Consider the following 15,991-nt stretch of genomic DNA (forward strand, 5'->3'; position numbering starts at 1 on the left):
AAATCTCATCTGAAGACCTCACACTAGTGCTGCAGTACCACACACAACCTGTGTTTTTGGATTAAAGGAGCTATCTTTTTCTAGTCATGGACAACCTCTATAATGTAACGGAGACCATTTCCTAATGTGTTTATACACAGCAGCCAATCAGAGCTGCAGTGTAGAGCAAGGGGGAAGGGCAGTTGAAGCATCCAGAGCATCTAATGACATATGCAGAAGACTTCAGACTGCCACAGGCTCTAATAGACAGTGCAGCAAAGATGATGTCCCTTAATGGAGTAAAACTGCAATGTAATGCATGAGCGGTGCACACAGGATTCTTGCTTCTGCTTCATTCAAAGTCTATTGAGCCCTGTTGTGTCATGAATATGGATTATCATTGAATGGCAGCCATGATTTTCATTTAATTCACCATGGTCAGTGTACGTGCAAAATAAGTTCTCACACCAGCCATCAGCTGTCAGATAGCAGAGGTAGTGAAATCCACAGGAGGGCCCTGCTTCAAAGCCCCAGCCATATGGCAGGAAACTTCTTGCAGGCCACCTTCGTTTACAATTTCACACCCCATTCAGACAGCATGGATCCTGCAGAAACGCCTCCCTGCTATGGGTCTAAGCCATTCCCCAGTTCAATAAAATCTAGCAGACGGCATTGAACCAGCGATTTATAAGGAATTATGATTTACCCGGCCATCACAGGCGCAAACCGGATAAATATTTGTGTCCCGGTGGCCACGATGAACATGCCCATGGTTTCAGTTTGGTGGTGGGATGCCAGGAAAGGGAGATATACATACAGTGCTTTGCAAAAGTATTCACCCCCCCTTCACCTTCTCGTATTACAGCCTTAAATTCAAAGTTTTGTTAATCTGAATTGTATGTGACTGATCAGAACACAATAGTCTAAGTTAGTGAAATGAGAAAAATATATAAATAAAACTATTGTTTAGAAATGGGAAACAGAAAATTGGCCTGTGCGTATGTATTCGCCCTCTTGGTTAGGAAGCCCATATAAAGCTCTGGTGCAGCCAATTTCCTTCAGAAGTCACATAATGAATGAAATGATGTCCACCTGTGTGCAATCTAAGTGTCACATGATCTCTCATTACATATACACACCTTTTTTTGAAAGGCCCCGAAGGCTGCAACACCTAAGCAAGAGGCTTTACTAACCAAACACTGCCATGAAGACCGAGGGAATCTCCAAACAAGTAAGGGACAATGTTGTTGAGAAGTACAAGTCAGGGTTAGGTTAAAAAACGCAAAATCCAAATCTTTGATGATCCCCAGGAGCACCATCAAATCTATCATAACCAAATGGAAAGAACATGGCACAACAGCAAACCTGCCAAGAGATGGCCGCCCACCAAACCTCATGGACCGGGTAAGGAGGGCATTAATCAGAGAGGCAGCACAGAGACCTAAGGTAACCCTGGAGGAGCTGCAGAGTTCCACAGCAGAGACTGGAGTATCTGTACATAGGATGACAATAAGCTGTACGCTCCATAGAGTTGGGCTTTATGACAGAAAGCCGTTACTCTCGGCTAAAGACAAAAAGGCACATTGTGAGTGAAAAGGCCTGTGGGAGACTCCCAAAATGTATGGAGGAAGGGGCTCTGGTCTGATGAGACTACAATTTAACTTTTCGGACATCAAAGAAAACACTGTCTGGGGCAAACCCAACACATCACCCAAAGAACACCATCCCCACAGTGAGACCTGGTGGTGGCAGCAGCATACTGGGGGGGGACTGGGAAACTGGTCAGAGTTGAGGCAAAGATGTATGGTGCTAAATACAGGAATATTCTTGAGCAAAACCTGTCCCACTCTGTGCGTGATCTGAGGCGAGGACGGAGGTTCACCTTCCAGCAGGACAATGACCCCAAACACACGGCTAAAGCAACACTTGACTGGTTTAAGAGGAAACATGTAAATGTGTTGGAATGGCCGAGTCACAGCCCAGATCTCAATCCAACAGAAAATCTGTGGTCAGACTTAAAGATGGCTGATCACAAGCGCAAACATCCAACCTGAAGGCGCTGGAGCAGTTCTGCAAGGAGGAATGGCCAAAAATCCCAATGGTGAGATGTGGCGACTGCTCATAGAGACTTATCCAAAGTGACTTGGAGCTGTGATTGCCGCAAAAGCTGGCTCTACAAAGTACTGACTTTAGGGGGTGAATAGTTCTGCACATTGACTTTTTCTGTTATTTTGTCCTATTTGTTGTTTGCTTCACAATAAAAATAAAATCAAAACATCTTCAAAGTTGTCGGTATGTTCTATAAATTAAATGATGCAAATCCTCAAACAATCCATGTTAATTCCAGGTTGTGGGGCACCAAAATCAGAAAAAAAAAGTCAAGGGGGGTGAAAAACTTGGCAAGGCACTGCATCTCCCACAGAAACCTAATAACGGTACCATGCTTGGACTCTACTGGTAGCCGGAACCCAGGCAGATCCGTTGGTCCCAGAACTATCTCTCTGTGACCTTCTTGCCTGGCGCTATGAACCCTAAAGGGTTTTGTGGGTCCTTTGCTGCCAGCCCAGCAGAGGGGAGGTGGACCCCTCCCAAGGGAGGGGAGGGGCCGGCTACAATTTAAAAGGCTTGTGCCAGCAAGTGGGCGTGTCTTTTCTCTGAAGGAGGGTCACATCGTGCCATGTGTTTAGAGGGACCTGCAACCAGCTGACATCACTGCCCTCCATGTGAATACAGCAAAGGACTATCTATAACCCAACGGAATATTCATCTACCCGGTAACTGACTTGTACTCTGTGTATTCCTGTTTGTACCATATTACCTGTATTTGTTACTTCAGACCACTGTATATATTCTGTGTTTTATAGTGTTATATCTAGTGTGCCCTCAAGGCGATTAAATATATAATTTAATCTTGTGCTATCTTGTATCTCGGTCACGAATCCCCACATCTGTGTTTTGGCCTAGTTATAAGCTACCGCGGGTTGGTTTCTCACCCTATATAATCCCGTTAGCGGACCGGGCTTATATCAAACGAGAAGCTGGTGGCAGATTTCCCGGGCTGAGAAAGCGCTTTTTCACTGTGGCAGTGAAAAGGCTCTCAGCTCGTTGCCTCTCTGTGCCCGCGTGGACAGGAGGAGTCTGTGTAAACTGAACCAAGCTGACCTTACCTGCTCCTCCAGGAGGGCGTAACGTCTCGTCTTGGTAACCAGGGACCATACCGCGTCTCGTTCACATATTGGTCTTAGGATGCTCATTGGGGTTGAGCGCTGTGGTTCCAGCGACTGGCCGAGGGTCACACGGGTTGTAAGTAATTCTTTGTATAGAACCGCCATGTCTTCATAAGAGTGATGCAGCTCCATCTTTTGCAGGCTTCACCGGGCCCAATGTGCCATCAAGCAGACCCAAGTGACTGTTCAGAAAATCGGTAAGGAGATCGAGGAGAAATTGCGCTTATCTTCATCGAGCAACAAGCTGGTAAGAATCGTGTAATCGCTGTATCGGCGCTCCGGCCGGCGGCTGAAGGTCCTCCATTGTGGTAGTGTACAGTCATGGCCAAAAGTTTTGAGACCGACAGAAATTTAGGTTTTCACCCAGTTTGCTGCTTCTGTGTTTTTGGATCTTTTTGTTGGATGTCTCTACGGTAATAGTGAAGGACAATTGTAAAAATGGTTTGTTTATAGTTTTCACCTTTTCTTGAGAAATCCCAGTGATGACCTTTCTTTTCCTTCTGCAGTTCGCCCTGCCATGCTGGATGTCAGCTTCTGGGCCAAATCCTGACTGATGACAGCCTCTTCATGTCTAGTCAGTGCTCGAAGTTTATCACAATTTCTTTGGTTCTGTTTTTCCACCCGATTTTTGAGGATTGATCACAGGAACACAATGGGAATTAGAACTGGGGGCCATCATGCTGAAAAAAAGCATTGGTCATCACCCGATTGCTCCTGGATGGTTGGGAGAGAGTGATGTCCCATACAGTCTTAAAGGGGTTGTCCGGGTTCATAGCTGAACCTGGACATATCCCCTTCATCCAGGCAGCCCCTAGCAGTGTTGCTGGTGACGTCACCGGCTCTGATGGGCAGGATTTGGTGGTGCCCTAGCCTGTTTTACATCACCAGGAACACTGCTAGGTGGAAGCCTCCGGCTAGCATTCCCATGGTGAGACCCGGTACGTCACCGAATCTGCTGAAAAATCCCTTGCCCTTAAAGGGCTGCCCGGGTGACTAAGGGGATATGTTCAGGTTCAGCTCTGAACCCAGACAACCCCTCTAAAGGGTCTTTATAAAACAACTCTCTTACAATTCTTCTGATCACTCTTCATAACAATCTAGAGTTAATACACATTGCCACCATAAAAACTGAAGAGGCAAACTTTGTGAAAAACCAAAATTTGTATCCGTCTCAAAACTTTTTGGGCCACGACCATATTCTCTTGTTACGAATATTTGGGTACTTACTCAAACAAAATAAAACTTAAAGGGGTTGTCCGAGATTTTGATATTCATTGTCTAACCTCAGGATAGATCAATATCTGATTGGTGGGGTCGGACTCCCGGAACCTCCGCCGATCAGCTGTTTGTAGAGGCTGTGGCGCTCCACTGAGTGCTGTGGGCTCTCTAAGCCAGTGATGGCTCACTTATCTGTCACAAGGTCTAGGTGCAGCTCAGTCACATTCAGGTGAATGGGCTGCAATACCAAGCACGGCCACTGATCAGCTGGAGTACTGGGAGTTGGACCCCCGCCAATCGGATATTGATGACCTTTCCTGAAGATAGGACATCGAAACCCCTTTAAAAGTGGGGCCCCATTTTGAGTAGGGATTGTACCCTGTGCCTGTAGCACCCTAACAGACACCAGTAAACGTAACAATCCTCAGAAGTAAACCTAAAATGGTCATCCATTTTTTAACTTTGGCGCATCTTTATGAGTAATTTCTTAATAAAGAGATTGGGGCATTATTTTGCTAATACAAATCCCCTGCAAAGACCTGAAGAGTAACATTTCACTACCACTAGGGGGAGCTGATTATGGAGTTCTGTGTATAATCTGTATTCGGTGAGTCCTTTAGTTCCCTCTAGTGGTGGCCTCAAACACCTGAAGTCAGAAGAACCCACTAAAGGGCTTTTCCGGCACTTAAAAATTTAAGGTCTATCCACAGGAAAGGAATATCTAATTGGCGGGGATCTGACTCCTGGCAATCCCTCTGATCTGCTACTGGTGCTGCAGTCTCTCGTCTGGACTCCTGTGATGTCACATGACCATTGTACAGCTCTGTGCTGCAGTACCAAGCACAGCCGCTGTACAGTGCATGGTGCTATGCTTGGTATGCAGTGAGGAGGCCTCTTCAAACATCTGATCAGTGGGGTCCAGGACTCAGACCCCTACCAGTCCAATATTGATGTTGTTACCATGAGACACCATGACATTACTCCACACGCTGACCCCGGTCGTCTAATGGTTTTTATGCAGAAAAAGGAGAGTGAGTGTTTACGACTGAAAATCCTGGTGCTTCAGGACGAGCTGGAGAGACAGAAGAAGGCTTTGGGTCGGGAGGTGGAGCAACTCCATAAGGAACGAAACGCCCTGAATGCTAAACGTGAGGAAAACTGAAATGTGTCATGTGTCTTTCAAAACGTAATTCAGCAAAAAATGGTCTTTCAACATCTCGGAAGATCTGATCTGCTGGATCCGTGACTTCAGACCACCACAATGTTCTCGATTCTGGGTACTTTGAAACCCCAGGAACATAAAGCCTAAAATAAATGATTTGTGGGATCCTGACACAAAGTCTTGTAGAAATGAATGGAGGGCGGCTGTGCATGTGCGTTGGGCTCCGTTCTAGAGCTGGGTGCATGGCCCAGAAGTCCCTGCAGCTGACAGACATAGGCGGAATACCCCAGCGATATGCCACCGATGCTTGAGATGCCACAACCCCTTTAACCCTTTCCTGACGTGACATAATAGTACCTCACATGTTGGGTCTTTAAAGATGGTGCTTGCTCCGCAGCAGACACCCAGGGCTATTGTCTGCGATTGGCATCTTCACAGATGCCTTGGTCAGAAGCTAAGCTATGTGTTTCCAGGCCTGGAACGGCTCCTACACGTGATCAGGGATGCCGTGCATTGTCTGTGAAAGGCCGGAGCATGCTGAGGCTCCTATGCCTTTTACAGGTATGTTCCAATGTAGGCCTTCAGGTGGCAGCACTGGATTAGAATATACCAAAAATGTCCATAATATAAAAACATTTATCTGTACAGCGAACAGTGTAACTGAAAAAAATTCCAAATGCCCAATTTGCCTTTTTTTTTTTTCATCATTTCACCTCTCCAAAAAATGTAATAAAAAATTGACCAAAAAGTCACACATACCTCAAAATGAAAAAAACGATATAAATGTTGTATCACTCTAATTGTACTGACCTGGAGACCGAAGGGAACAGGTCAGTTTTATCTCGTAGTGAATGCCATAAAAACAAAACCATAAAACTATGGCAGAATTTTTCTTTTTTTCCCCAACTCCACCAGATTTTGGAATTTTTTTTTTTCTCCAGCTTCCTACTTCATTAGATACAATACTAAGCCTCATGCACACGAACGTATTTTCTTTCCGTGTCAGTCCCGTTTTTTGCGGACTGTATGCGGAACGATTCATTTCAATGGGTCCGCCAAAAAAACGGAAGGTATTTTGTGTGCATTCCGTTCCGCAAAAAAATAGAACATGTCCTACTATTGTCCGCATTACGGACAAGGATAGTACTGTTCTATAAGGGGCCATCTGTTCCGTTCCGCAAAATAAGGAATGCATACGGACGTCGTCCGTATTTTTTGCGGACCACAAAATACATACGGTCATGTGCATGGGGCCTTAAATGGAGCCATTTGAAAGTACAACTTGTCCTGCAAACAACAAGCCCTCATACTGCTACGGGACTGCAGAAAAATAAAGGCAGGGAAGAAAAAAAAACTTAAAAAGGGGTTAACCGTGACTTCTAACTGTTCCTTTAGCGCGATATTTTAGCACAGTTTTCCCTGGATTAGTAGGGACTTCCAGAAGAGCACATATCAGAGCGGCTCAAGCCTTTTATTTTTATTTTTTTATTTTCTATTTATTTTATGCACTTCTTCTATATCACTACTATACTCCGCAGCGCTTTACAGACATTATCATCCAACTGTCCCCAATTGGGCTCACAATCTAAGGTCCCTATCAGTTTGTCTTTGGAGTGTGGGAGGAAACCGGAGTACTTGGAGGAAACCCACGTAAACATGGGGAGAACATACAAACTCCATGCATGTTGGCCTTGGTCGGATTCGAACCTAGGACTCCAGCGCTACAAGGCACCATTGCTGACCACTGAGCCACCGTGTTGTGCCCATGAAGTGGAAGAAGAAAAAAAAAATTAAAATCCCCTCCGTTAACTATAACACCCTCCCCCCACCTCTACACACAGAGGGACCAAAAAAAGACAAAACCCGGACACCTCGTAACCTCATCCTGTGTTTTTCTTGCAGGTAATAAATTTAACTCTCAGCGGGAGAAGCTGCAGAAGAGAAGCGAGTCCCTCAACGAGTTAAGAAAGGAGTGTACGGCGAAGAGGTGATTGCCGTCAGATTCCATCTTTTATATCCACCACGTCCGTCACATCACTACATTTATGACCTATTGTTAGGATGCGCCATCAGTGTCAAATAGGGGCAGGGTCCCATCTTAAGGACCTGCTCATATCTCCGGAATGGGGAGAGCAGCCGCCGCAAAAGCCTGGCATTCTCCATATTCACCGCCACGGGACTGCCGGAAGTCGCTGAGCCGACATGCGGCTGTTTTCTGAGCTCTCATAGCAGTGGATTGACAGTGGCCGCATGCACGACTGCTCTTCCTTCATAGTGATGGCCCGTTCTAGAGGTAGGAGCAGATCCCTGAGGTGGGACTCGCATATGTCAGACAGTTGTCACTTATCCTAGCGATTTACCATAAATGTTAATGCGCGTGAGAAATCCTTTTCACTTGGTCCTATCAAACCTTTCTGTCTTAGCAGGGCTGATGTCAGAGGGCGGCAAACTGGGCGGTTGTTTCTTATGGGTTCCTGAAAACGTGGAAACGATCATCGGTTCCATTTACTGCAGGCACTTGTTAATACTGGGCTGATAACAGAGAGCTCTGTGCGGTATTAAAGGGGCTCCAAGACCAAGAGGTTAGAAAAAATACAGCAGTCTCCGCTCTGGCTACTTCTCATCCTCCACCTCTGGAAGTGTGACGTGGCGTCTACACGCTTATCTGGTAATGGCCAATCAGAGTCTTCTGTGGTGACATCAGTCATAGGCCGTGCCTGCACACGTCACTGCTGTGGTCGTTGGCCAGCAGCAGTGACATGCATGTAGACGACACATCCCATTTCTGCCTTAGTGGGGACTGCAGGAAAGGCGTTGGAGCCGGAGGGCAGTGACAGGTGAGGGCAGTTTTTCAAAGAAGTATTCCCATTGTGTAAAGTGAAGACCTATAGGTCGGGTACGCCATTACTTCATGATCACTGCGGTCTGACCTCTGGGACCGCCACAGATTATTATTATTTTTTAAACTGCAGAACCTTGGGACCTTATGAGAAAAGCAGAAACTGTCTAATATTGCTCAGGAACCCGTTGTCACCCACAGGGGATGTGGTTGATGGCCCTGCAGCAACGATGAGGGTCAGACAAAGTGCCGATCACCACTTTTTAACCCTGTAATTTAATATGGATTGCAGCATCTCTAGGGAATCAAGCAATTGGATGGCGTCTTCTTTTGTTGATGTGACCACCAGGGCCTGTGGTTTGTAGATGGACTGTCCAAGGCATCACAGGGGCCCCAGAGCGGTCCGATGACGGGGCTGCTGAGGCAGTTTAACAGTTTTCATTAAACAGAAGTAATCATAAAAATTTTTGATATTTCCTATAAATGCTCATTCTGTTTCTGGGCTGGCTATATTGTGTGTCTGCAGAATATTATTTTTAGATTTTGTTTTATTCTTCCAGGGAGTCGTTCCTGAAGACGAATGCACAGCTGACCATCCGCTGCCGGCAGCTTCTCTCTGAGCTTTCCTACATCTATCCCGTAGATGCGGTGAGGGGTAGAACTTGTTTTCCTTAGGCTACATTCATACGATGGGGAGAATTATGTCCACAGAATGGCCCCCTTTGTGGCACCCACTATAAAGAATGGCCCCCTTTGTGGCACCCACTATAAAGAATGGCCCCCCCTTTGTGCCACCCACTATAAAGAATGCCCCCCCTCCTTTGTGCCACCCACTATAAAGAATGCCCCCCCCCTTTGTGCCACCCACTATAAAGAATGCCCCCCCCCTTTGTGCCACCCACTATAAAGAATGCCCCCCCCCTTTGTGCCACCCACTATAAAGAATGCCCCCCCCCTTTGTGCCACCCACTATAAAGAATGCCCCCCCTCCTTTGTGCCACCCACTATAAAGAATGCCCCCCCCTTTGTGCCACCCACTATAAAGAATGCCCCCCCCCTTTGTGCCACCCACTATAAAGAATGCCCCCCCCTTTGTGCCACCCACTATAAAGAATGCCCCCCCCCTTTGTGCCACCCACTATAAAGAATGCCCCCCCCCCCTTTGTGCCACCCACTATAAAGAATGGCCCCCTTGCTTTGCCATTGACTACAGTCTATTGGCCCCCGTTATCTGCTGTTGGGGCCTGGGGAGAGGCTGACTGGTGGTCACTTCCTTGAGATGAGGGTTTGTATACTTCGTTGCACCTCCCTATAGCACCCCCGCAGGGGGAAAAAATCATTACATAGTTTACACTGAAGTAAGTCTGTGTAATGCTTTTAATGCATGGTGCTCCAAAGACTGACACTGTGGCGTTTCGAAAGTCGGCTATATACAATCACGCACCTGTGTAGAGCAACCTCTATGCGCACGGGAGTGACTTGTTGAATTTGACTTTCTCCACTTACAGCTTACGCATCAGACACCCAGGCGTTAATCAAGTAGCCTTTTAATCCGGAGATTGTATTACAAGATGTTGCAGGGTAATCCAGATGGTAAAAGAATTATGCCAACAATAAACTCCTAACTCAGAAAATGGATGCTGCTACTCAGAAAGCGGAGCACACTATGAGCAAGGAATCGCTGGGAAAACAGGGAGTGGCTAGGCTAAACTAACTAGAAGCCTGAAAACCGCAGGGGGGGGGGGGAAGCATACCAATACATAATGCAAGATACTGGAACAGAACACTCCCCGTCTGGTATCTGTAGATACCATGCAATGAACATTATTCAAATTAAAAAAGGATAAGTCTTCAGTTTGCGCCATAGAGCTGGTACTGGAAACAGTCTTAGAAGATGTTGAGCATCTTTGATAGAAGGGATCTCAACATTGAAATTCTGCAGACATGAGTAACAGGGCAGAAGAAGGTCTTGATTACTCCACCTCTCGCGGTTCTTACTTCCACCTTACGAACCTTCCTATCCGAACTGGAAACTACTTTAGTAATAAGTCCAGTAGGCCAGTCGAGACTATCAACTTGTTTGTCTCTTAACTGAACAAAATCTTCCTTTAAATTAGGCCTTGGTTTTTGCCACCTTCTACGTTCTTACAAGAGGCAGAGGTACTCTCTTCTCCACCTTTTTCCAGAACTGACTGGCGAGATGTTGTACCTGCTTCCACCGAAACTTATCAAGGTTGTGCTCTTTTATACGCTCACTCTTCCCGGATTTTGGCTTTAGATCTTTGTCTAGTTTTTTAAATGACTTCAAGGAGTTTCCAGCATTGTCAACATCGTACTGTGCAACAATGTCTCCTCCTTCATTTACATCTGGAGATGGAGGATCCAAGTCAGAAGAACATTTAGATTCCACCATTATCTTAGACGTTCTACTCCTTTTAGAACAGGCTGTATGGCCTTCACTCGGACTATAGGTTCTACTTCTTTCAGTAGAAGCTGTTTGGCCTTCACCTTGACTATGGGTTCTACTTCTTTTAGCGGCTGTATGGTCTTCTCCTTGACTATGGGCCTGGCTTTTTTTGGTCGCCTTGTCAGGTTTCTCCTTGCTGAGGAGCCTGGCAGAGTAGTTCACCATGGGGTCATACTCCATGTCTGTGGAAGGTTTGGAATGATCGATGACGTATTTGTGGGACCTGAGTCCAGGAGCCGGGACTGTGGGAATATACTCCAGATACCGTCTCTTCGGTCCATCATGTCCTGCAGGGTCTAAGGTATATTTGCAGGGCTTTGCTGGTTGCTCCAGGGGGGGTCGGGCTGTAATATGAGGCTCTGCTGCCTGAACACCCCGGGTGATATTCACACACACTGGGGCCCCCTTTTAATATGTCCGTTCTGAAGGAGTGTACTTGGCAGGGTCTGCGGTTTCTGTCCAGACATACATCCCCCACGATGACCCAACCCACTAAGTTTCTGGGTATATGGAGCATTAAAAGGGCCATTCCGACGTTCAAGGACCTTATGAGCCTCGAGAATGTCTCTACCTAGAAGGAGTAAGATCTTGGCATGGCTATCAAGGGTAGGAATCTCTTTGGCTATGTTCCTGAGATGAGGTTGATGCTGTGCGGCTTCAGGTGTGGTAATCTCATCCCTTCCGTCCGGCAATTCGTCACACTCAATAAGGGTTGGAAGAGCGAGTTACTTATCTCCTTTGATGGGCTTCAAAGTGAAACCCATTAGCTCTTCTTCCTGAGGTTGTCACAAGACCAGAGCATGTTCCTAGGGTGTAGGATGTAGTTTCTCACTCTATCCTGAACAGATCAAAGAACTTAGGGCTAGCTAGGGAACGATTACTTTGGTCATCTAGAATAGCATACGTTCTTATGGTCTTCTCTGGTTGTGCTATAGGAAACATATCCACGAGGCAAATTTTGGAACAAGACTTACCGCACACAAGTCCTTCTCCGCATACCTTTGTGCATCTGGGTGTGACTTGCGCCAGCTAACTGGTTCTAGGTTCCACCTGATTGGTCCTGGGTGAACGGCGTACACATGTAGATCACTATTACTTTCAGAACACTTGACTGGAACCTCACAGTCTCTGGTGAAATGCTCTGTGGATGCACAGCATCTGAAGCAGATATTACGACTCCTTAGGAACTCCTTACGTTTTTCAAAGGACTTTCCTATGAAGACACGGCACTTCCTTAAAGGATGTGGTTTATCATGGATAGGGCAATGATGATCGGGTTCCTTAGGGCTTTCGTTTCCAATGAATGTGGCTGCGTTAAGTGGGCACAACCCCTGTCTTTTTTTACGGAAATTAAACCTTTAGGGTTTCTCTGTCTGGGACTGAAAGTCTCGTGTCTGTTTAGTAGAGCCAAAGATGTTGGTCCTCAAGGTGTTGAAGCTCGGATCGTTTTTGGCTCTAGCTAAGTCCTTGATGAACTTACAGAAGAATGAAAATGGTGGAAAGGGAACGCTATGTTGCTCCTTGTATTTTGAACCTGCTGTTGAACATTAAGGGGTAATTTCTCCACGATCAGGCCCACACCATGGGAGGTATCAAGAAAGCTGAGACTTGGTAGCTGCGGGTCTCCCTTGACGATTTCAAACTCAAGAAGGTCGCTTAATTTCTGGAACCCTCGGCGGTCTGTATTGGATAATTCAGGAAAGTTGCATAGTCGTTTAAATAAGGCACGTTCAACTACTTCCGAGCCGCTGTATGCTCTAATCTTTCCCATGCGAGACGAAGGCCTTTGACTGGTTCCTAGATATGAACAGTTTTGAGTCTCTTAACATAGTTTGACAACCATGGACCTAGCCATCTAATTAGAAAGTCAAGTTCTTGCATAGGAACACTAAGGGTTTGAACTCTAGTCTTGAAGGTGGCCTTCCAACTTCTATAATTCTCTGGGCGATCATCAACGTTCGTAAGGCTAGTACTGATGAGGTCACTGAGGGTGAGGTACTTGGCTATTTCTGATGCATCATTTCTTTCCTGCATCATGGCGTTGGGAACTTCTCCCTCGCTGGTGTTATTGGCACCATCTGATACCCTATGTTTGGGTGTTGGAAGATGGAATGGAGTGGCAGCTGGGTTGAGTGTAAGTGAAGGCTTCACATCTGGTAATCTTGGTCGCTATGCAACTAGTTTCATGAGGGTTTAATGTGATTTGATGAGCTTGAAGCGCCTTTGTCTCTAATGGCGCCTGAAATACTATGTAAGGTGCCAGAGGTTTTTAAAGAAAAAGAAATGTCCACTGGACTGGGGTCAATGGTATACTTATCGACAGCCTCTTTTTCTACTCACATGAGTTCAGCAGGCTGGCGTGCAGAGGCCGAATCTTCTGGTGCACATGCGTTAACTTTGCTTTTGTTTAGGATGAATTGCAGGGTACGCCTTTCTGAGTCATTAGATATCTTGGACATGGGATGATAAGCTTCTTCTTCAGCAGCTTCTTCTAGAACTCTTGAGTTCAGCCATGGCTACTGCTTCTTCCCTTTCCTTTTGAAGGACCTCCCAACTCAGCTTCAGCCTTGGCTTTGGTCGCTTGAGCCTGTATAGCTGCTTGATTAGCTTGAGGTTGGGCTTGTGTCTCAGCAACTTGTGCCTTAATGGCTGCTTTGTTTCTAATGCAGTGAGCTTGTACCTTCGCTGCTTCCGCTTTTGCGCGTGCTAACACCAGTGAGTTACTCAGCGAAGAGTGCTGTAAAAGAGACCTTAGCGATGAGAACTGAGCAATAGATTTCGAGGAACTGGATGAAGCCTTGGAGTGCCTTAAAAAGTTAGAATGGCGGGACGCAGTTTCATATTGTATGATATCTTGTCCTCTAGCATTGAATTGACTGCCACTAATCTGCTATATCTTTCATCATTAAGTGCAGTGTGGGTCTTTTATTCTAGGATGAAGTCCCGAGACTTGATAACAGGGAAGAATATTTTTCAGACAGTCTCTTATAACATTCATAGGTCTTATTCAATTTTGTACACATGGCCTTTAGTTGATCTTCATTTTAGCCTGATCCATGTGCTGCATCCATACATTGTTTAGTCTTTTCCCACAAACTGGACAAATGATTACATATCTAATGAAAGTAGCCTTAGCTGTGTCTTCCATTTCCATTTGTAACACAGCAGCTACCTCTTAGTGGTAGTTCAGTCTTTTGATAGCTTACACTGTTGACCGGGAGCCAGAAAGGCAGTCACATGACCTCCTACTGCAGGCGGTGTTTGAGTTAAGCCTTGCAATGTATCAATATGATGGGCTCTGCCCAGTAACTTGATCGCAGGCAGATGATATTTGCTTCAGAAAACAGGGCTGAATGCAGTTCTTTGCCTGTATGAAAACTGCAATTGCTAGAAGCTTCTGCGATCCTCAGTGAATGCAGTGCAGAGCAGGATATGATGAAAAAGTCTTACACAAGCGGTGCAATTACCTTCCACTGCAGCAAGCAGGAGACTAATGATGATATCTTATTACTTGGAGGAGGATATTCCAATACACAATGCAAGATACTGGAACAGAACAGACACTTTCACCCGTAAGTGACTTGTATTCGTCGTGATTGTCGGTGGTCATAGACCACTTTTTCCCCCATAGCCTCACTTTTTAAGGTAATATTACCAGATGTTCAGGTTTAAAAAAACAAAACGTATCACTACACCAGGCATGGCCAACCTGCGGCTCTCCAGCTGTTGTAAAACTACAACTCCCACCATGCCCTGCTGCAGGCTTATAGCTGTAGGCAGTCTAAGCATGCTGGGAGTTGTAGTTTTGCAACAGCTGGAGAGCCTCAGGTTGGCCATGCCTGCACTACAGCCTTCCAGAAACAGCGCCACAGCTGTCCACAGGTTGTCTCTGGTATTGTAGCTTAGCTCTGTTGAAGTGAATGGGGCTGCAGTACAGCATGCAACCTGAGGACAGGTGTGGCGCTGTTTTTCTAAGACTGCAGCCATGTTTTTCTACTCCTGGATAGCTGCTTAAAATATATTTTCCAGCTCGTCTGACAGCATTTACTTTTGATGAAACTAATAGTTTGTCCCAACACCTTCATGTCTCTACAGCTTGAACTAAAGGATTACTTTATATGTGGGGTGAAATTACCAAATTCAGAGGATTTTCAAGGTACTTTTACTATTTTTCTATGTAATCTCTCATATATATATATATATATATATATATATATATATATATATATATTTTTTTTTTTTTTGTTGTTTTGGACATTCTGATCTTCAGAGCTGGGAGGAGCAGTCGAGCTAGAGTTCAGCTCTGGATTATAATACAGGATGTAACTCAGGATCAGTACAGGATAAGTAATGTATGTACACAGTGACTGCACCAGCAGAATAGTGAGTGCAGCTCTGGAGTATAATACAGGATGTAACTCAGGATCAGTACAAGATAAGTAATGTAATGTATGTACACAGTGACTGCACCAGCAGAATAGTGAGTGCAGCTCTGGAGTATAATACAGGATGTAACTCAGGATCAGTACAGGATAAGTAATGTATGTACACAGTGACTGCACCAGCAGAATAGTGAGTGCAGCTCTGGAGTATAATACAGAATGTAACTCAGGATCAGTAATGTAATGTATGTGCACAGTGACTGCACCAGCAGAATAGTGAGTGCAGCTCTGGAGTATAATACAGGATGTAACTCAGGATCAGTACAGGATAAGTAATGTATGTACACAGTGACTGCACCAGCAGAATAGTGAGTGCAGCTCTGGAGTATAATACAGGATGTAACTCAGGATCAGTACAGGATAAGTAATGTAATGTATGTACACAGTGACTGCACCAGCAGAATAGTGAGTGCAGCTCTGGAGTATAATACAGGATGTAACTCAGGATCAGTACAGGATAAGTAATGTATGTACACAGTGACTGCACCAGCAGAATAGTGAGTGCAGCTCTGGAGTATAATGCAGGATGTAACTCAGGATCAGTACAGGATAAGTAATGTATGTACACAGTGACTGCACCAGCAGAATAGTGAGTGCAGCTCTGGAGTATAATGCAGGATGTAACTCAGGATCAGTACAGGATCAGTAATGTAATGT

The 15,991-nt window shown here is 45.5% G+C and overlaps 1 protein-coding gene across 1 annotated transcript in view; it reads left to right on the forward strand.

Annotated features, from left to right (window-relative positions):
- Window positions 1–15,991, forward strand: part of LOC122923130 (UV radiation resistance-associated gene protein-like) — a gene marked incomplete at its 5' end in the record, with an annotated part of 46,317 nt that overhangs the window by 15,990 nt on the left and 14,336 nt on the right. Inside the window, 5 exons of the mRNA XM_044273853.1 lie at window positions 3,348–3,453; window positions 5,446–5,572; window positions 7,489–7,573; window positions 8,986–9,073; window positions 14,988–15,048. Of these exons, the coding sequence (XP_044129788.1) occupies window positions 3,348–3,453; window positions 5,446–5,572; window positions 7,489–7,573; window positions 8,986–9,073; window positions 14,988–15,048 (467 nt within the window). The remainder of the gene's footprint in view (window positions 1–3,347; window positions 3,454–5,445; window positions 5,573–7,488; window positions 7,574–8,985; window positions 9,074–14,987; window positions 15,049–15,991) is intronic.

Source organism: Bufo gargarizans, unplaced genomic scaffold, assembly GCF_014858855.1.
Source record: "Bufo gargarizans isolate SCDJY-AF-19 unplaced genomic scaffold, ASM1485885v1 original_scaffold_1246_pilon, whole genome shotgun sequence".
Lineage (NCBI taxonomy): Eukaryota > Metazoa > Chordata > Amphibia > Anura > Bufonidae > Bufo > Bufo gargarizans.